General features: G+C 35.1%; 2 protein-coding genes across 2 annotated transcripts; both read left to right on the top strand.

The window, feature by feature from the left end:
• Positions 1 to 7,350: 7,350 nt before the first annotated feature.
• LOC113774391 (wall-associated receptor kinase-like 1) lies at positions 7,351 to 12,807 on the top strand. Its single transcript, XM_027318933.1, has 2 exons — positions 7,351 to 8,266; positions 11,621 to 12,807. Exons 1-2 carry the CDS (start codon positions 7,351 to 7,353, stop codon positions 12,805 to 12,807), a joined length of 2,103 nt encoding a protein of 700 aa, XP_027174734.1.
• A 5,079-nt stretch (positions 12,808 to 17,886) lies between these two features.
• Positions 17,887 to 19,610, top strand: LOC113774392 (protein FAR1-RELATED SEQUENCE 5-like). The gene is made up of 2 exons (XM_027318934.1): positions 17,887 to 19,152; positions 19,266 to 19,610. The coding sequence occupies exons 1-2, from the start codon at positions 17,887 to 17,889 to the stop codon at positions 19,608 to 19,610; spliced, it is 1,611 nt and encodes a 536-aa protein (XP_027174735.1).
• The last annotated feature ends 3,355 nt before the right edge of the window (positions 19,611 to 22,965 follow it).

The raw sequence follows: 22,965 nt of genomic DNA on the forward strand, positions 1-22,965 counted from the left end.
AGGGACTGTTTCAAACTTGCTCTCTCCTTTCTCTTTGTACTCTATCTGCTGCTGCTCTAACCATTCCGAATGAGCTTTCCTTATAGATTTGAAGGGGGGATCAAAGGTAGCGTTCTCGAATTCTCTTTTGTTTCTTTCTTTCCACACCTGCCACAGGATGTTTGCAGTTAATCCAATGTGTTCCATCCCTTCTGACCTGTGCCTTGCTTCAGAGATTCTTCGCCACCACCTTTTGAAATCTCACTGCTGCTCCTTTGCTCCATCCCACTGAATGGGAGATGCCTTCCATATGTTTTCCGTGTGGGGGCAATTCAGCAGAAGATGTTCGACTGTTTCCTGTGCTAATCCACACATCTTACATATCGGATCACCCACCCCCGTTCGTCTATTTACTGCTGCTTTCACAGGCAGAGCACCTTGAATGCATTTCCAGATGAAAATTTTGATTTTATGTTTGATGTTTAAACTCCACAGTGTATTCCACATCTGAGCTAACTCCGAATCACTTGCTGTATAGCTAGAGCTAGCTCCTTCCTGCCTGCGCCTGCCTCTCTTTCTGTGATGCTTCATCAGAAATTTATAACCAGAATTGACAGTGTACATCCCTCCCACCTTTGGTTGCCAATAAAAGCTATCTTCCCTATCAGCTAGACTCAGAGGAATAGCTAAAATTTTTTGTGCATCATTGCTATTGAAGAATCTGAATATGATGTTTCTGTTCCACCTATGCTGACAAATAAGCTCCTCCACTTTTTCCAGCTCACAATGATTCCCTCGACTAGTAGTTGGCTTCCCTGTATCAGTGTCTGGAATCCACTTGTGGCTCCATATATTTGTACTCCTTCCATTTCCTATCCTTCTTATTATTCCAGCATTGATTAAACTTCTTGCCCCCATGAGTCCTTGCCAAATCCAGGATGCATTTCTGGGGAGACTACACTGTAGTATCGATTCCTGAGGAGAATATCTGGATTTCAACACCTTACTAACCAACAGATTTGGTTTAGTAAGTATCCTCCAAACTTGCTTTCCTAACAGTGCTTGATTGAAAGCTTCAATATCCTTAAAGCCTAGACCTCCTGCACTTTTTGCCATTGCCATTTTTTCCCAAGACAGCTAGTGCATTTTGTTCTTACCATTAGCTTCACCCCACCAGAAGTTGGCCATCAATGCACATATATCTTTACACAATCTTCTGGACAGCTTAAAACAAGACATCACGTATGTGGGCATTGCCATAACAACTGCTTTCAGCAACACTTCCTTACCTGCTGGACTCATTAGTTTGTTTTTCCAATTCTGACATCTTTTCCTTATATTATCTCTCACAAAACCAAAGATCTGCTCTTTAGATCTTGATACTACCATAGGGAGTCCCAGGTATTTGCCTTGCTTAGCCTCTGCCATTCCTCCTAATGCCAGCCATATCTCCTTCTTCTGCTCATCGTCCACATTTTTGCTAAAAAACACTGCTGATTTGTCCAGGTTGACTAACTGTCCCGAGGCATTTTCATATGTTTTCAGCACCTTCATAATTTCCACAGCCTCATTCTTATTAGCCTTACAAAATATGATAGAGTCATCCGCAAAGAACAGATGTGTTAGCACTGGACCAAGTCTGCTGATTTTGAGTCCCTGGATTCTTTTGCTTTCCTCAGCCCTTCTTAGCAAATTGGAGAAGCCCTCTGAACATATTAGAAACAGATATGGAGACAAAGGGTCTCCCTGCCTTATCCCTCTTTCTGGTGTCACAAAACCTTTAACCTCACCATTACAGTTGAAAGAGTAACTCACTGTCTTCAAACAGCTATGAATCCAGTTAATCCATTTAGAGCAGAAACCCATCTTTTCCATCATTTTCAACAAGCATTGCCACTCCACCCTATCATAAGCCTTTGCCATGTCCAATTTGATAGCCATGTATCCCTCTTTCCCTTGTTTTTTATTTTTAAGAAAATGCATGTACTCATGAGCAATGATCACATTATCTAGAATCTGTCTTTCTGGGATGAAAGCAGATTGAGTTTTGCTAATACACAGATCCAGGACAGATTTCAGTCTATTTGCCAAAATTTTTGATATGATTTTATATAGCACACTACATAGACTGATAGGCCTGAAATTTTTCAGATTGGTTGGGTGCAGAATTTTGGGAATAAGGGATATAACAGTGTGGTTGACTGATTTGAGCATGTGGCCTAAGTGGAAAAAAGCTTTAATAGCTAAAATTATGTCACTTTTAATAGTATTCCAGAATTTCTGAAAAAACAAAGGAGTCATTCCATCTTGTCCAGGGGCTTTTTCTGGATTCATAGAGAATAAAGCATCATGAATTTCTTCCTCCATAACTTCCTTGGTTAACTTATCATTCATCTCCTGAGTAATATAGTATGGAATTCCCTCTAAGATTTCTGTCATATCATCCTTCCCACCACTCGTAAACAGGTCCTTAAAGTACTCAGAAAGTTCAGTCACTACCTCCTCTTCATTCGCAGTCCAAGAACCATCCTCTCTTTGTAACCTGTTCAATCTATTACTCACACGCCTCCCCTTGACAAAAGAGTGAAAATATTTAGTATTTTTATCCCCTTCTCTCAGCCAGCTGATTCTGGACTTCTGGCTCCAGAAAGCTTCTTCCTCCTTGTAAGCATTAGCCAGCTGTCTTTTGAGATCCTGACATTTCTCTTTTTTGTTAGCTAAACCAGCATTCCTGGTCTTCTCAAGATCTTAAGGCCGTCAATCTTACTCCTAGAGTTAGTCTGGGCATTATTTCTCCACTTCAAGAGTTCAATTCTGCAATTCCTAATCTTTCTAGTCACTTTGAACAAATTTGAACCCTGTTCCTCCCTACTCCAGGCTTGCTCCACTACTTGCTGGATCCCCTCTTTTTGGAGCCATCTCTTGTCAAAGTAAAACCTCTTTTTTTTCCTTTCTATCCCTGGATTGGTGTCTAACAAAAGCAACGAGTGGTCAGACGCTAGAGTCTCAATGTGGTGACACTTAGCACTCTCAAAATCTTGAAACCAATCCATACTACCCAAAGCTCTATCTAGCCTTTGACGAATCTCCCCCTCATTGTCCCAGTGATTGCTCCATGTCCAAGGGTGGCCTTCAAAACCAATATCAACTAGTCTGTTCAGCTCAATGAAATGTCTAAAGTCCTTAAAACTTCTCTCCTCCCTAAACACACTCCCCCATTTTTCTTCATTGGATAGAATGTCATTAAAATCCCCAGAGATCAGGTATTTAGATCCCCACAATCTACTTCTATCCGTAAGCACTCTCCATTGTTCCTTCCTGATCCATCTATCACAACTAGCATACACTCCTATGAACCACCATGCCGCCTGAGATTCATTACCTTCAATCTTAGCTTCTATAGTAAAAGCAGTAGTGACCACCTCTACAATTTGTGTATCCTTAGTCCAAAGTAAGGCCATCCCCCCTGTTCTATTCATAGCTTCCACGGACACATTGTTGTCTAGCCTTAACCTTCTAGCTATTCTATCTATGACCGTCTTCCTGTTCTTAGTTTCACTTAGGAAAAAGATATTTGGGGAGGAGAGGTGATTAACTTCCCTCAGCTGGGGAACTGTCAAGGGACTCCCCACCCCTTGGCAGTTCCACACCACTACCCTCATTTACACCTGGAGGTCCCATTAAGGAAGGACCTCTCCTCCTTTTCCTTATCCCCCTCAAAATACAGCTCCTCCAACTGTTTGGTTTTTTTCCACTGACACATATCCTGATATGCTTCCTCCATCACTTCATCTCTAAGCAGGATCTTCCTCTTCCCCACGTTCACCTGAGGATTAGCATTACCCTGTATCACCTGTAAAGGTCTTCTGGTTCTAGCTGGAGTCTTTAACTTTCTAAAAGTTCTCCTGGTCTGTCTGTCCAGTAACCCCACCATCTTATTTTCGCCTTGGGTTTCCTGGTGAAACACTACGAGCTCTGATTCTTTCTCTAAGACTCTTGACTCCTGGATTTGGTTGTGCACTACTTCAACTATATCCTCCTCCATCTCTTCCTCTATATGAGAAAGCTGGAGGTCTTCCCCTTCTTGATTAAACTGAGGTAGCTCTAAGTCCTCCTTGTCGCCTATCACCTGACCCTCTACTCTATTATGCGAGACTACCTTAAAGGTAAAACTGATTTTTCCTAAGCTTAATATCAGCATTTCAAAATTAAAAATTCACCTTAGTTCAATTGTTCTTATATCTTGAAATGAGCACCATATATGACTTCCTAAAAGAAATACTTTGATCGCTATTAACAACCATATGAATGTTTTGTTTTCATACAATTTGTTGACATTTTTTTTTTCATTTTTTCTTTCTGTTTTTTAGGACAATTTGTTGACAGTTAGCCGGCAAAGATTTTTTTTTTTTAAATAAAGTTTTGTGTTGAACTCTTTATAACTATATCAATGCAATAAACAGCACTAAATGAAAAACATAATATCATATGAGCCGAATCTTATGAATGAAGCTCATTAACCAAAACAAAAGACATTGTTAAAATGGACATTCTGCTAATAATTGCTTTTGCAAAAATGGTACTTATGCACTTATCCTCAACGAAAGATATGTGCTAATCTACCGTATTGCTAACTATAAATACATGCTCAACATGCAAAGCCACCGTATTTCTTTTTCTACACCTATTTTGAGCGATGGTAAACAATTTTTTTTTCCAATCTAAATGTACCAAAAGATAGCCATGCACTAATGCAGCTTGGATTAATTTTGACCTACCCTGGCCATAGGGCTTTTCCTGAAATTAGGAGTACATTTTTAAATTTTTTTATTACTTGGTAAAAACATATACTAGATTGACATTTTATATAACAAATACACGACAGTCAATTTGTTGGGAAAAAAAAAACTTGAGTGGAACATTCAACCCTTTTAATACAAGTTCAAAAACAACATTTCAACAAAAAAAAGAAAAGCGAATCTTATGATTTTCTTTCTGTGACCTGAAAATATAAAGCATCGTACTATAACACCCAAAGTTCAAACAAAGGGGAAAATCAGAAGAACTACAGTTGAGTTCAATATTTTGATGCATGTACAGAGATAATATTTCATAGGGAAACAACTTCGGTATTTATTCTATGCTACTTGGACTAGGAGCATCAATCTGTGTCCATTTGCATCTAGGAATCAGCAGAACTACAACACGGTCCTTGCAAAAACGTTTTCCTAGTGAAAATTCCAGTCTTAGACCTCAAAACTTGGTGAGGTTTAGCTTTTAAGTCTTGAAAAGGTTAAGGCAGCAAGACATGATTGATAGAATTATTTAGGCTGCAAAGCTAATAAGTGTTTTCTTAGTAGAAATGCGTATTCAAAGTAGTCTACTTGTTCCACATTTTTCATTAAAACTTTCTCTTGCCAGTATACGAATTTAGCCAAGCGACTACTATTGTTTTGTTTATAGTTTCACAGCTTCCGCTAAGAAAGGGCACTAAACAAAACATAGCGATCACTTTATGTGTTCTAGGACTTCCTCATTATCGGCCAACCAAAGTTGAAGGATAATTAAATTGGGTGGTACAATAGAAATAGTTGTAAGTAAAAAAATTTTAGATTTAAAACCTTTCATTTATAAAAAAATTTAAATAGACCAAACAAAGTCAAAGTTACGGAGTTCATTTGTAGGCACTGACTTGCGAAGGCTCATCACTGTCCAAGTAGTGAACGAATAGAAAGCAGAGCGCTCTTTTCCAAATTGCTACGTGTACATTTTCCACTCTATTTTAGTTTAAAAACTACTAGGATTAGAGAAAATCTTATGTACATATCAATGAGAGCAACATATTCATCCTCCTGTCTTTACTTTTTTGCTAGTATGGATCTTCATGGTATGGTTATATTTCACTTTGATCCTTAAACTACAGATGCATTTTCACTTTCGTTCTTAAACTCTATTTTAAAACATTTTACCCCTTAAAATATGAAGAAATCTATTCAACTTTAGTTTGAGCCACTTTATCCTCTGAAATATGAAATTGATCCCACTTTAGTTTTTAAACTTTGATCTTCGCTTGCTTATGATTTATCTAATTTTGATAATTTTGTAAAATGAGTTTCACCCTTTAGGGGATAAAGTGTCCAAAATTTAGGGACAATTCTGTAAAATGAGTTTCATCCTTTACAATTAAAAATGACTTTTACAAATGAGAAAGTATATATCTTGAAGATTGACCTTAAACAGTTCTTTAAGTCAATCCAGATTAGGAACAGAACTAACGGTTGCTCCAAACAACTGAGAGGGTGAAGAATATTGGATAACTTATTCTTAAACTTGTTATTAAGAAAAAACCAACCTCGTCATGTAACAAAATAACTTATTCTATTCTTGTTTTCTACAAATCTATCTCAGTCATACATATCACATTGATCACAAATCATGGTCATCCTCAATTCTTTAGCTTATCATTAGTCGTAAGCTTCCTTTTACGCATCATCCACAAAGTCAAAAGTGAAGCCTCCTCCAGGCTGCTACATTCCCAACAGGTTTCGAAATTTTCATTACTGACTTGAATGTAAACATCCCAGAAGCGCTAGTTGTCCATGCATGTCACCTCATCCTCATGGTAATGAAAAGGAATAAACTGGTCAGGAGCTGCCTGTTTCGAATGAAACTAATATTTTACTGAAACAGCTTAACATTTTTTTTTTTGCCTGTTTCCACGGTCCACAAAATTTATGCAACTGGAAATTAACAATGGAGGTGCACAATTACGATTAATTAGTTAGTATTAAAGAGGCCGTACTTCTAAAACAATATCATATGTACTAATTGACGCGTGTAATGTTTACCTCATTCCAATTTTTTTCTTTGTAATAAAGAGTTCAAATTTACACCGTCTTCATTATTTAACAATCCCATTTCTCTGAAATCAACTTATAAACTTTGAACTGTTCAAGGTCTTGTGATTCAAGAAACTTGAGTACTCCTAGCAAAGACTTGAGAATCCAATAGACCAGGAACAGGTGTAACTCATTTTTGGTAGAAAGATGTGATTCCCTTGGACGTTGTTTCTTAGCTAAATACACATGAACTCTAATCTGCTTGAGAAAAAGTCAATAAATCCTTGTTTTGGGTACAGTCTTATATATGTCAATCATCGACATCTGGTAAAGAAATAAAGAATAGCGCCAACTTGCAACTGCTAGAGCACATTGCTATCTATATATGTAGTTTGTGCCATAAGGCTTGTCTTCATCCAGGATCTATTACTAAAACTCTTCTTCGGATTGCTACACATTTACCACTTCGTTCTTATAACTACTAGGACTCGAGAAAACTTTGTGGCACATCCATCCTTAGTACTGGTGATCAATGAGTTCAAAATACTTACCCTCCTCTCTCTTCTTGTTAGGTTGGATAATCACCTTTCCTACATGCCCGACAATTGGATCATCATTAGCTAAGCCAGGATGCAATGATACTTGTGGCAATGTTCCCATCCCTTACCCATTCGGGTTGACTCCTGGATGCGCTCTCCACAAATCATACATCATAATTTGCAATGCTTCCAAGCCATATCTAAGTAACCTCAACCTGGAGGTGCTGGACGTGTCATTGGTAGACCAAACTGTAACAGTAAATGCCCCATTGACTTATTTTTGCAACTCTGATCAAGCCCAGAGAAATGGTACCAACAGCAGCAGATGGATCAGCTTGGATCTTGCCGGAACCCCGTTCTTGTACTCACAAATACAGAACAAACTGATGCTATTTGGGTGTGGAAATGTTGTACTAACTCAAGAAGAGAACAAGGGTTTAGCAGGTTGTACATCAATTTGTCAATTCAGCAGTTCTTATCAAGCCGCTACTAGTACCAGTTGTAACGGGGTTAATTGCTGCCAAACAACAATTCCTTTCTACCTCTCCAAATACAGTCTGAATTTCAGGAGCTTAAGTTTCAAGCGGTCAGGATACTGCCCATCTGCTTTCTTGGTGGATCAGAACTGGTTGCCAGAGCAGTTTTCTGAATCTTTGCAATTTATTCCGGTTGTTTTGGTCTGGACTCTATCAAAAGTCGATGTCACAGTGGTTGATAAATGTCCATACTACAACTATAGTCTTTACTCAGACTCCGGGGTATATGTGGAAGCTTATGGATGTACAGATTGCCCAGCCGGAACTTATAATCTTGTCTACGGCGCTGCTATCAATCCATATCTACAATCAAAATCAAGATGCATCGGCCGTGTAAGATATTTTATAATCCTGGGAGCAATATTACTAATTGGTAAGAAACCCTTCAATTCTCTGTTTTACTGCAATATAACAATTTAATAAGCACTAAGAGAACGTAAAACTTTTGACTCCAATTAAAATTGTGATAATGTGCACATGCTTAATTTTAACTTTTCTAAATGCATTTTCTTAAGCAATGTGAAATTTAGGAAGTGGGAGGGAAGGGGAGAGGGATTTAACCTTAAAATCTTTAATTCTTAAAATCTCAATCTTACACTTTACACCAAGTATTCCGACAACTTTTCTATATGCATATTTATGGGCATTGCTCTTCTAAATAATTAAAAAATAATAATTTTTATGCTTTATAAGAATATTGTTGGATCTATTAGATGTGGAACCAAATCCAAGAATAAAATCTTTTGACATTTCTAATATTTTCAACTACATTATTACACAATATAGACTTCAATGTATAAATAACATAACAAAAAAAGAAGGTATTGTTTAACATAGAAGCTCTTTGATCATAAATCTATAATTACTATATTTCATGTGGTATTAGAAAATGACCCCCCTTACCTTAGGCTCCTAACTTTGCCACTAATCAAAATTGTCACCTACAAAACTCAAAAGTCTATTTGAAAGTAGGATTAGGAAATTTTACAAAAATTTGAAAGTGGATGAGATCAGTCGAATTGTCTTAGTTGAAGATAAGATTGCATCTGTTTACGTATTGAATGAAATTGAAGCTAGGGAAACAGTTGAATTTGGTTGCAATGTGAAAGAATAGCCTTGAATCTTTAGAATGAGAATGTTGGTATTGTTGTCTTTACTAGTGATACTATTTAACAGAGAGAATCTTGTCAAGCGCACTAGATATATTGTGGATGTTCTTGAGAAAGTACTATGTTAGGGCATGTGCACATATATATGTACATATATGTATGCATACATCTATATATATATATATATATATACATACAAATATATATATATATTTATTTATTTATTTATATACACACACACTAGTAGTAGTTGAAGTCCATAACAATTGGAGATAGTGTGTAAGGATTGCTAAATAGTTTTAATAGGGAGTTTTTCATTTTAATTACCATTATTATTGAAATTTAATCATTTGGAATGTTTCATATCTTTAATTACTACCACAATTAAAACGCAATAAATCTAATTGAAAGATGGCGGTAATATGGGCATGACAAAAACTAAAATTAAAAAGTGTTTACAAACTTACAATGCCAAAACTCATTATACTTTTAATATAGTAATTTAATTTAATATAATTTTAGTAGTAGTAATAATAATAATAATTAATAGATAGATAGATAATAGATATGATAGAGAGAGATGTCTATGTACATGTGACATATGTACCTATATGTGTACATAAACACATACATATATATATATATATATATATATATCCATCAGCATACATCTTTTCTTCCTTCTCCTTCAAGCTTCCTTCAAAGTTGCATGATAAAAGAAATACGAGTGGCAGTGGTAGAACATTTGAATCACTCACTCAAGAGAGTCTCTAGTCCAATAATAATAGAATATATAGAAAACTAAGATGTAATGAAACAAAATTTGGGACAAAAATGATGGCGTTACCAATGTTTTAAAACCCAGCCTGGACCGGCCGGTCGAACCGGTTGAACCATCGACCAGCCTTCTTTCCGGTCTGGATTTGTTTAAAAAACCAGTTTGTATCAATTTTCAATTAAACCAGCTGAATCATTCGATTCAACCACTGAACCGTTGACCTAGAACGGTTTTGTGTGAATCGACCAGTTCAATATCAAATCTTAATTAAGTCAACAATTTTGAATTTGGTCAACATTCCAAATTAATATTTTACCAATTAGCCTTGCATAATTATCTCCAATTAATTAGACAATAACAATTATTGCCTTATTCTACTCATTTGTCTCTCCCCTCTATAACTACATAATAACTCTTGTTTAACATTTATAACATATAATTTGACCATGTTAGTTTTTTTTTTTAAATCTTGAATGCATTTCATTTATTTGTTAATGCCTTTTAAGTGTTTCAATTTTTATCATATAAACTAGTACTCATATAATTTAGGAAACTTAAAAATATATGAAATAATACTATTTAAAATCCTTTAACTTATAAAAGCTATTTTTGAGTCTTAAAAAAATAATACTCCCTCCGTTCCAGAAAGTGTGTCGCGCTTCGGAACTTGTAATTATTATCAACAGTGCAAGACTTTTAAATGATTTGCGTTTAAGTTCCGGCAATACCCCCTTGACTTTTAATGTATCCATACGTGGTTGAATGATAAAAGGGATAAGTTATGATAAGACAAGTGGAACCCAAAAGAATGAAATGTCTCCACACTACTTTAGAGGAAAGTGTCATGCACGATTGTTATTTGCATATCACGTGAGAGTCACAAACTGTTAAGTGCAGTGTTGGTACTTGGTAAGTGCATAATTGGGCCCACTAAAAGATAAGAAAAGGCTGTCACATTGAAGGGTATGGAGCGGAAATGTGTGAAAGTTTTTATTGCCAATTTTAGTAAGTGACAATCATTTTGGGATGGATAAAAAAGGAAAGTGTGACACTATCAATGGGACGGAGGGAGTACTACTTAGAATAATAGAATGAGAATTGAAGTGATTACATTTAACAATATGACTTAAGTTTCTACAAATATTTGTTTGTTTTTTTTTATGTTTAATATTTATTAATAATATTTATGACATATTTATAACATCACGGGTTAATAATGGTCAACCCAACAGTTGAACCAATAACCCTTGACCCATTCATTTTTCTAGATCAATGAACGGTTTGGATTTCAAAACCTTGGGTGTTACCGTTTCTGAATGAGTGCAACATTTACTAATAAATTGAAATTAGTTAAAAATGACTTGTATAATTTTGTAAAACCAATCTTAAAACCAATATATTTAGCAACAAAAGTCACATGTCATTCGTGCAACACTTTGAATGGCAGTAAGTATCCGAATTGTACATTGTAAACTTTTACATTGTTGGCCAAATCATTGCCTTTCAAAGTTGGAAATGGTTCCGAGTGTCCACCGTCCTGCCCAGGTTTCGGTATAACATGAATTAATAATCAAGCCTGTCACCATTCCTTGTTTTCAAGCTTGTATACCACACAAAACCTTGATTTAGCACATCACTGTGCGAAAATATATTCAACTAAAAGCTGTATAAATGTAATGCCATCTACTAATTAAGTTGTATAACTACACTAGGAAATTTATCGAACTGATTAGGTCAAATTGTTCTATGGCACCAAGAAAACAAATGAAAAAAAAACCTAATCTAGTTTAGGACAAACAATAACTTCTAAACAATAACACAATTGTTTATACTTTTGCAGGTGGTATCTTAAGCACTTTTGTATTATGCCTGATAGCTGCTATTTTTACCATGTGTAAAATAGTAAAGAGGAAAAGAAATAGAAGGATGAAGGAGAAATTTTTTATAAGAAATGGAGGTGTATTGTTACAACAACAGTTATCTGCTGATGGTGTCATTGAAAGAACAAGTATTTTCACAAAAAGCGAGTTGTCCAAGGCCACTAACCGATTCAGTGAAGATCGAATACTTGGACAAGGTGGACAAGGAACAGTTTACAAAGGAATGCTTACTGATGGAAAAATTGTAGCAATCAAAAAGTCAATGAAGGTGGATGAAAGCCAGATAGAACCATTCATCAATGAGGTTATCGTTCTTTCACAAGTCAATCACAGGAATATAGTAAAACTACTAGGTTGCTGTTTAGAGACAGAAGTTCCTCTATTGGTCTATGAATTTATCCCTAATGGCACCCTCTCTAGCCTCATTCATAATCAGATTGATGATTCAATCCCCTTCACTTGGAACTTCAGACTAGGAATAGCAGGTGAAGTAGCAGGAGCATTGGCATATTTACACTCGGCAATCGCAATTCCTATCTATCATAGAGACGTCAAGTCCAACAATATACTTTTGGATGAGAAGTACATAGCCAAAGTATCAGATTTTGGAACCTCAAGGTCCATTGAAGCTGATAAAACTCATACAACTACACTCGTCATAGGTACTTTTGGCTACTTGGATCCGGAATACTTTCAGTCAAGCCAATTTACTGAGAAAAGTGATGTCTACAGTTTTGGGGTTGTTCTTGTTGAGCTCTTGACAAGAAAAAAACCCATATCAGCGTCTGAATCAGAAGAAGACAGTCACTTAAACTTGGCCACAAGGTTTTTGACCCTGATGGATGAAAATCGTGTCGACAGTATTCTTGATCGTCAACTTCTACATGAGAGCATGGAGGAAGAGATTATGGCTGTTGCCAAACTGGCTCAAAGATGCCTGGATTTAAATGGGAAAAACAGGCCAACTATGAAGGAAGTAGCCATTGAGTTGGAAAACATTAAAAGGGCAGCAAAAGGTTCAACTGTTCACAGCCAACTGTTCAAGCAAGGAGAGTGTGAATCTGTTTTGTTAGCTGATACTGAAACTTCATGGACAGCCGAAAGTGATAGCACAGATGCCGTTCCACTAGTATGGCATACAGTTTAACTTCGAAACCAAAAAATGTACTGAAGTTTTCGTTTTGACATCTGTTATATTAGTCTTGTTACCCTAATTCTCTCTCCTTTTTTTTTTCTTTTTCTTAAATTTTTATATTGTAAAAGCAAAATGGATTAAAGGCCCACTCACTAGTTTAGTTGAGCACATTATATACGACAATGTGTCATCAAGAAGAAAGAATCTTGTGAAATGAAAAAACATTTTGGAAATGGATAAGATTCGTAAATTTGTTAGTCATAGCACATTTTCATTTTTCTTTTTTAAGAGCCATGAATGCTATTACTGCTTTACTCAATCCATAAGTATAATTACTGCTTTCATTCATATATTCCAGAATTGAATCGGATTATAAACTAGTATAATTTCCTAGTTGACTCTTTCTGCTTCTTCAAACTTGGCTCAATATGAACAAAACATCACAAGTCACAAACTTTCTTTCTTATCATGTCTTCACAACAGCCCTTAGAGGCTTGCTAAAGCCTAAAAGGCTAGCAATGAGAGAAATTTTTTATTCGTTATTGCTCAAACTCAATTTTCCATTAAGGACAATATGCAACTCTATTGATTTAAGAAATTGGACAACAACTACCGCAGTTCACTAATTCGATGAATTTCTCTCATTTAAGAAACTGAAGTATATATAAAGGTAGAGAAAATGAAGAAGGTGGCATGAATATCTTTGCGACAGAACTTATCATGACATTATCCTTGATCTATCTAAACCTCAGGTAAAAATTTTATCTATTTCCATTTTTCCCTCACTCAGTCCATTGACCGCTCCTAGTACATCATCAATATCTAGATCAGTGAGTTTCCAAGATTTGGCAGTTCCATATTATTGGCTTGCTAAGGATTTGTGCGCAGCTGTAGATTGCCACCTTGCAGAAAGTTTGGTGGCTCTAGATGTTGGAGATTTTTAGGACTATCAAATGCTGCCTGATAAAGCTCGTTCGTCCTCTCTTCAATCATGCGCAGATCTATATTTTTTGCTAGATGACGAGCATTTGGCGCCTCTGGATTGATCCCACCTTGCTGGATGTTTCGCGGCTCGGAATTTTGGAGGAATACAATTTCAGAATATCAGCTCCAATGTCGCGAAGCTCATTTATCATCTCCTCAATCTCCCCACGACTTTGATTACCAACAACCTCTTGATGTTTGCTCCTATTTCCTTCTTTTCATAAACCTCCAAGCAATTTTTCTTGTGCATCGGCTAAAATGTGCTGGTTTTAATCTTCTTCTCAACCTTCTTAGCCTCAGATTTAGGTGCTAACAGGTTCGTCAGATTTTCGTGGGCTGTAGCAAAAAATTCCTCCAATTGGAGTTGTAGTGGTGTCTTCTTTGCATGATCACCAGGGAAGCTTCTCCTCATCTTGAACTTTGATTCGTCTTGGAACCCTTTCTTCTTCCTTTTACGCTTGTTTGATGAGGATATTTCTGATAATTTACCATGGTTGTGTCATCCCTGCACCAAGAGGCAATACAGAGATTAGTAGGATTTTGGACTGGTGAAAATTTTTTGCGAATGTAACTACTGGTACTGCAACTGTAAATATTGTAGAGTATTTGAAGTAACTCAGGTTAATTATACCTGATGCTCTTCTGTATCTTCCAACTTGTTTATGCTTTTTATGTAGTCTGCCACTTCAATTACAGACGTTAATATAACTCATAATTGCTTTTGCAAAAATGGTACTTTTGTACTTATCCTCGAAGAAAGATGTGCCATATTGTTCTATTTGAACTAATCTACCATATTGCTAACCATAAGTGCACACTCAACATGCAAAGCAATTGTATTTCTTTACAATTATTTTGAGCGATCGTAAACAATTTTTTCCAACTTAAATGTACCAAGAGATAGCCATGCACTAATGCAGCTAGGATTTTCAACCAACCCTGGCCATAGGGCTTTTCCTGAAATTAGGAGAACATTTTTAAATATTTTATTACTTGGGAAAAAATGTATAATAGATTGATATTTTATATAACAAATACACAGTCAATTTGTGAAACAAAAAAACTTGAGTGACGTTTCAAAAAAAAAAAAGAATCTTATGATTTTCTTTCTGTAAGCAGAAAACGAAAAGCATCATACTGTAATGTCTAGAGTTTGAACAAAGGGGAAAATCTGAAGAACTACAGTTGAGTTAAGTATTTTGATGCATGTATAGAGATGGTATTTCATAAGGAAACAACTTTGGGCATTAAATTCTATGCTACTGGACTGGTAGCATCAATCTATGTCCAATTGCATCTAGGAATCAGCAGAATTACAACTCGGTTATAGCAGAAATGTTTCCCAATGAATATTCCAGTCTTAGACCTCAAAACTTGGTGAGTTCTAAGCGTTGAATGGTTTACAGGTTAATGCAGTTAGACATGATTGATAGAATTATTTAGGCTGCAAAGTTAATAAGTGTTTTCCAATTAGTAGAAATTAATACGTATTCAAAGTAGTCTACTTCTTGTAATATTTTTCATTGAAGCTTTTTCTTGACGAGTAACGGTGTCAATCACAATCCAATTATACTGATCCATTCAAATCCGCCCACCAATGACTGTCCATTAATTTTGAATAGGCCTAAATAGATGCCCAATTTAATCCATTTAATTGGTGAATAGTGGGTTGGTTCGACTCACCCATTTATACCTATTTTATAATAATTATACATTTAAACTCAATTTTTTGTAAGTTTTAAACAAATAAATTTGAATGTCTTACCAATCTAATAACAACAAAATACTGTTATTTCTTGTCAAACAACATGCGAAAAAATGAAAAAGAAAAATAAGTAGAATTTTAAGTAACTCATCAATGGGTAATTAGGTATATCTATACTTATTTATTAAATGGCTATAAATGGGTATCCATTTATATCCGAGTATGGATGAGTTGATCCAATTATAACACTTATTTTGATACCTCTATTTACAAAGTATACGAATTTAGCCAATGTTCCAAGGTACTACTATTGTTTTTGTTTATAGGCTCGTAGCTTTCTTTAAAAAAGGGCGCTAAACAAACATAGTCATAAACATAATTAGTCATGTGCACACTCCATGTGTTCCGAGACTTCCTGACTATTGACGAAACAAAGTCAAAGTTTAGTACCACTTTCGGTGGCAATTCAACGACACTTCTTTATTTATATCAAATAGTCAATTTATTTAAATTGTAATGTATTCTTAATTGTTTAGTAACCCAAATAAGTTTAGTTTAACTCAAGTTTTCTTTATTCTCACGCGATAAGTGGGACTAAAATTAAATTTGACGCCGAATAGTGATACTGAAATTCCCAATTATTTTGCAGGCAATGACATGCAAAAGCTCACTGCTGTCCAAGTGGCGAACGAATAGAAAGAAACCACTAGGATTAGAAAAAAAAAAATCTTATGCACGCATCAACGAGTGCAAGATATTCATCCTCCTCTCCTCCTTTTTTTTTGTTACCATGGATCTTTACTGTATGACTAAATTTCACTTCGGACTCTTAAACTATAAATGCAATTTCACTTTAGTAGGTGTTTGGTAAATAGGTTTCAAATTCAATTATATCCATATATGATGTTTGTTGGGGCAATGGGAATGATAGGTCTCTTCTATGAGTTTTCTAATTAATCACCTCTCACTTGGGAATCATCTTAATTATTCATCATATTCTCCTTCAATGTAAAAATTAGAATATACACGCTTACATTTATTATACTCCCTACACGCTCTTCCAAATCAATTTCACTTTTTGCCAAACAGTTAAAACCAGAATCCCCTCTTAAACGGACGAGGGGCTGGAGCGGTTGTCAGACAACCGCTCATAAACTTTTCATGGCCAAGATGTGGTGGGCCCATCATCAACGGCCAAAACGAAATCGAACAAAATGGAGATGAGTGTAGAGGATTGTTGCTTTAATACAAGCTTAACTTTTAACTCCGTTTGGTCTGGCCGTTAAGGGTATGAAAAATTCAAAATCAAAATTTGAAAATCAACTTTTGGTACGATCGGCGGGCTTTAAAACTCTTTCAACTTAAAAGATGTGGGAAGAAAATGGCGGTAGTGGATTTTCTCTGAACACAATACATTGTCGCTGTAGCTCCTTTTGTTCTTCTCCTCTCAACAAGCTCCTTCTGTTCTTCTCCTCTCAACAAATTATTTCGCATAACATAGACATAAATTTTTGTCTTCTTCTCTTCCAACTCTTAAATAAACCCTATCAAAACGGGCATCTTGTCTGAGGTGTGCACAAGATAATTGTGAAGATCCGCTGCAGCAACAATACACGCCGATTTAAGTAGTGGATGACTGAGATAGATATTCATCGAGTAACAAATGCATAGCCGAGACTTGTGAGTGGCCCATTTGAAATTTACTGCATAGTGAACTCTATCCAAGGTAAACGCTAATATTATATGTAATTTGATTGTAATAAATGTGTTATTTAGTGAAGCATGATTTAAAAATTATAAGAAGTATGTCATTATCCTTTTAGAGAGAATGGTTAACTTGTACAATAAAGATCCCGTACAGAATTTCAAAATATAAATGAGGATGTGTACAAATAAAATAACATAAGCGTAAAAATAACTTAACAATATGACCAACTTAAATAAATACATAAACGATATAGATGACAATGTACAGATTTTGAGAATTCTGTCAAACCTTACGCTATGTAAAAGTGTATGAGGCATACATGCATTTGTTATGTTACAAGTTGATATAAAAGGTGTACACATTGTTATAAAGTGTGTACATATGATTGTAAAGTATGTAAATACTGATATTATACACAAATTGGTTATAATATTTGTTTGAAATGTATATATTATATAGTGAAATATGCTATGCAAATTATTAGAGTTATGTGATTACCTATTACAGAGAAGATACACATCCATAAAAATTATTTTACAAAATGTTGTAAGATGTGTACACGTCGTTATAAAGTATGTACATATGTGAATACAAATAATTAAGTGCTTATGATGTGAATAAAGAAATAAAAAATAAATATAATTGTTTGTCTTGAAAAATAATAGCAAAAAATGCTTTTGTCGAATACAGTACAATGGAGGAAGCATTGTGTCCTAAGATCGGCATGGAGTTTCAGTCAGAAGATGAGGCATACAACTTCTACAATAAGTACGGATTAGTTGTTGGATTCAGTGTTCGGAAAGACTACTTGAACAAGGATAAAGACGGTGTAGTTACATCGAGAAGGTACACATGTTGCAAAGAAGATTTCAAACCACGGTACGAAGGAGATGTAAAACCAAAGAGAACTCGGGCTGAAACAAAAATCAGATGTGAAGCTAAAATGGGGATAATTTTGAACAGAGAAACAATGAAGTATCAGGTTCGAGATCTGGTAATCGAGTATAATCACACACTACACATTTCAGAATGTGCTCATATGATGCGTTCGCAAAGAAAAGTAAGTATTTCTCAAGGAACCCAAGCTGAGATTGCAAATGATACAGGAATATCCTTGAAACAATCCCATGAACTCATGGGAAAAGAGGCAGGTGGATTAGGCAATATTGGCTACACTCGTGATGACTTAAAACGCTATCTACGAACAAAAAGAGAGAGGGGATTAAAGTATGGTGAAGCTGGTGCAATGCTACGATACTTTGAAGAACAAAAATTGGAAAATCCGTCATGCTTTCACGCAGAGCAGCTTGATTGTGAAGAACAAATTACAAATATATTTTGGGCTGATGCATCAATGCTGCTGGATTATACCTATTTTGGGGATGTGGTTACATTTGACACCACATATAAAACTAACAAGGAGTACAGACCATTGGGCGTATTTGTGGGATTCAATCAATTTAGACAATTGGTTATTTTTGGAGCAACTCTATTGTATGATGAGACCATTGAATCATTCAAGTGGGTGTTCGGTACATTTGTAGAGGCAGTTTGTGGAAGGCACCCAAAAACCATCTTCACAGATCAGGATGCAGCCATGTCCGCTGCAATTTCAGCTGTTATGCCTTCAACATACCATGGTCTGTGCACTTTTCATATTAGAGTCAATTTCATGAAACACCTTGGGAACTATTACAAGGATGGTAGTAATCTCCCATATAGATTTGCTAAATGTATGTATAAGATAGAAGATGAAAATGAGTTTATCATGGCTTGGGATGCAATGCTAAAAGAACACAAGCTCGAAACAAATGAATGGTTGTGTGGCATTTATGCATGTCGAAAGAAATTGGCAAAATGCTTCATGAAAGGCGCCTGGACTGCGGGTATGCGTAGCACACAACTAAGTGAGAGTCTAAATGCTTCCATAAAAAATTATCTGAAACTTGATCATGACCTGGTTCAATTCTTTAAACATTTTAACCGAGTTGTGGATGAAAAAAGATATAATGAACTAAGAGTTGAGTATCACAAGCTTCTATATACTCTCCATGCATGTTTGTTGCATTCCAGAATGAATACGATGAATCCACTACAATGGTGATCTTGGACCAAAAGCATACTACAATGCATGTGGAATACAGTGTCAGTCACTATGATGGAGGAAGGGAGAGAAGAGTGATATTGAATCCAATAACTAAAGACATTACTTGTAGTTGTAATCTTTTTGAGCAGGAAGGAATCCTATGCTCACATGCTTTAAAGGTGTATGATATGGTTGGAACAAAGTTTATTCCTGATCAATATGTGACAAAGAGGTGGACAAAGAAGGAAGGTCCGGAGGCAGCGTCGATTGCAAGGGTAGAGAACTATCATCAGATCCGTCTCTCTCTATTTCCCATCGATATAGGCTATTAGCACCCGAAATGGTAAGACTTGCTACCAGGGCTGCCATGTCAGAAGCCGCTACAAAGTTAGTCAGTAGCGTAATGTCTGAATTGTCAAAGAGAGTCGAAATGCTATTTTCTGGAGAAATAGATGAAATAACACAGAATAGTGCATCAATGGATCTATGTAAGGAAATACAAGTGCAGAATGCAGCTGGCCACTTTGTGACTCCAACGGGTTTGAAGAAACGAAGTGGCAGAAAAACTAAGAAAGTATTGCGTAGTTGGGTGGACAGGTTTCATAGGCAAAAGAAGAACTCTAGATTGTCTGAGACAAGCACTCCTGAGATGGTTAGTACCGAATCTTATTTTTGAACTTACATAATTATATCATTTCAATTGACTCTACTATCATAAGCCGACTGAGTTGTTGTATATTCTTCTCTTGTCAGTCATCAGAATCCTATCAACCTATCCAAAGTCAAACATCAAGCAAATGTTTGTCATCGAATAATTCTGTAGCAGTAAGTAGTTATTTTATACTTTACATAATGTGCATTATAGTTCACTGTTAGTTATTTAGGTGTTACAAATTAATATTTTACTTGTACACATTGGTTATTAAGGTGTACATATTAGTGATAGGATGTTCATCACATGTTATTTATTTTTGACACAGTAATATCATATTTTGTACATATTAGTTGGTACACATTACGGAGATCTCTTAATTTAATAGCATTTACATGTTGTTGTTTTATGTGTAGAAACTGATATATATGTTGTACGCATTGATTGATACCATGTACCACTGGTTACTTTGTTTTGAAATGTGAATAATTTCATTTGGACACATGATTACACATTTTGATATATAAAAATCGAAAATTTTTCATCATAGAACTGATATTTGCTCACATTTATTTTTTCAATCGTACAAGTTACAATTATTTATCACCCGTTGTTTAGTTTTGACATCGTGTTATTATTCTGGTACACGGTGTATATTAGTTGGTACACAGTATGGAGATCTCTTGATTTAATAACATTTACATGTTGTTGTTTGATGTGTACAAACTGATATATATGTTGTACGCATTGATTGATACCATGTACTACTGGTTACTTTGTTTTGAAATGTGAATAATTTCATTTGGACACATGATTACACATTTGGATAAAATTTTTGACAGATTATTAATTTATTTGCTCACATTTATTTTTTCAATCGTACAAGTTACAATTATTTATCACCCGTTGTTTAGTTTTGACATCGTGTTATTATTCTGGTACACGGTGTATATTAGTTGGTACACAGTATGGAGATCTCCTGATTTAATAACATTTACATGTTGTTGTTTGATGTGTACAAACTGATATATATGTTGTACGCATTGATTGATACCATGTACTACTGATTACTTTGTTTTGAAATATGAATAATTTCATTTGGACACATGATTACACATTTGGATAAAATTTTTGACAGATTATTAATTTATTTGCTCATATTTATTTTTTCAATCGTACAAGTTGCAATTATTTATCACCCGTTGTTTAGTTTTGACATCGTGTTATTATTCTGGTACACGGTGTATATTAGTTGGTACACAGTATGGAGATCTCTTGATTTAATAACATTTACATGTTGTTGTTTGATGTGTACAAACTGATATATATGTTGTACGCATTGATTGATACCATGTACCACTGGTTACTTTGTTTTGAAATATGAATAATTTCATTTGGACACATGATTACACATTTGGATAAAATTTTTTACACATCATTAATTTATTTGCTCACATTTATTTTTTTCATCGTACAAGTTACAATTATTTATCACCCGTTATTTAATTTTGACATCGTGTTATTATTTTGGTATATGGTGTATTTTATCTTGTACACTATAAACCATATCATTTGAAATCTATTGCATAGTTATTTCAATCTAATGCATTGGTTATGTGTTATATTCATAGTAGCCCATAAGTTTGTAGTATAACTTTACAATGTATTCATTTGTGGTCACGTATGTACTGAATTTTGATTTTTGTTTAGATTACTTTCGGTTGATTTTTGTTTACATATTGTTAATTCAGTTGAACACGTTGTTATATATTATGTACACATTTGCATCATAATTTTCGTACGACCTAACATTTTAAATTTTGGACACAATGTGTATTTAATTTTTACAAATTAGTTAGTTTGCAGTTATACACAGTGTCAGCATGACTTTGCAACTAATGTAATGTGCTACTTGTGATAACAGTCATTCAGTGAATCAAATTTTGGATCATCCCCAGTTATTAACTCAGATACGCAATCTTGTAGGATGGTAAGTCACACATTGCACTTGTGTGGATAATCAAGATTTTAAACAAATTTACAGTATCTTATTCTGTACAATACTTAATCGTAGCCCGGTGAAACTGGAATCACTCCTCAAATACTGAGTGCTCATAATATCCGTATTCAAGATCGTAACAATCTCCCACTTTTGCTTCCCAACGATCCTGTGAGCAAGACAAAGTACACAAGTTTCACCGAATTCTTAATGGTCAGTAATTCTTTTAAAAAACTCATTATTTACAGTTATTATTTAGAACTATTCTAACTTTGTTACAAGACTATTGTAGGGCATGCTTTTATGAACACTAAACTTTTGATTTAAATAATTTATTGCTTGTTTCAATGATTGCCAAACCCCCATTGTGGCCTCTGTGGAAAGGTCAAAGAATAGTATTCTCATGCAATTAAGCACGAAGAAGTGCAACTACCTACGATATAATTGGGTAGAAGCTAATTGCCTTCCATGAATATGTATGCTAAGCTGATGTATCTTGTGACTCTTTTGGAACTGGATTGGAACAATGTAATACTAAAATGATTGTTTTACTTTTATATTAGATAGCAGTTTGAGAATTGCAATCAATGCAGAATAGTTTTACACCTTTTACTTCTATTCAATTGATTACAAGAAGTTATATATTCATCGTGGTGTCCCAACCCTATCTGACGCAAACAAAAAATGAAGCATGTCCCAACAGTAATGAACTTTGCTCCCAACACAAAATTCTATATGTCCCACTAGTAGTAAAAACTTCATAACTAATGAACTTGCTCCCAACAGTAATCCCAAAAGGAGATAATTCTACACAACACAAGTACAAAATTCTACGCAATACAACTCATAAATTACTAAATATTTGTCAATCATTTATTACAACTGGTTTTTTCGTCGGGGAGGGATATTTAACAACTCAAGGATGGATTCGGCCCATTCGTTATGCTCGGCTGCAACCAACATAGACACATATTGCACTCGATACTTCCACATGTTATCCTATCAAGCATTAAAATAATCAGCACCACATGTTATA

This window comes from Coffea eugenioides, chromosome 6 (assembly GCF_003713205.1).
Source record: "Coffea eugenioides isolate CCC68of chromosome 6, Ceug_1.0, whole genome shotgun sequence".
In the NCBI taxonomy this organism is placed as follows: Eukaryota; Viridiplantae; Streptophyta; class Magnoliopsida; order Gentianales; family Rubiaceae; genus Coffea; species Coffea eugenioides.

Coding starts and splice junctions, on each gene's coding strand:
- LOC113774391 (XM_027318933.1), top strand. CDS start 7,351: ATGAGTTCAAAATACTTACCCTCCTCTCTCTTCTTGTTAGGTTGGATA. Junction 8,267..11,620: donor GGGAGCAATATTACTAATTG/GTAAGAAACCCT, acceptor ATACTTTTGCAG/GTGGTATCTTAAGCACTTTT.
- LOC113774392 (XM_027318934.1), top strand. CDS start 17,887: ATGGAGGAAGCATTGTGTCCTAAGATCGGCATGGAGTTTCAGTCAGAA. Junction 19,153..19,265: donor TGAAACTTGATCATGACCTG/GTTCAATTCTTT, acceptor GTTGCATTCCAG/AATGAATACGATGAATCCAC.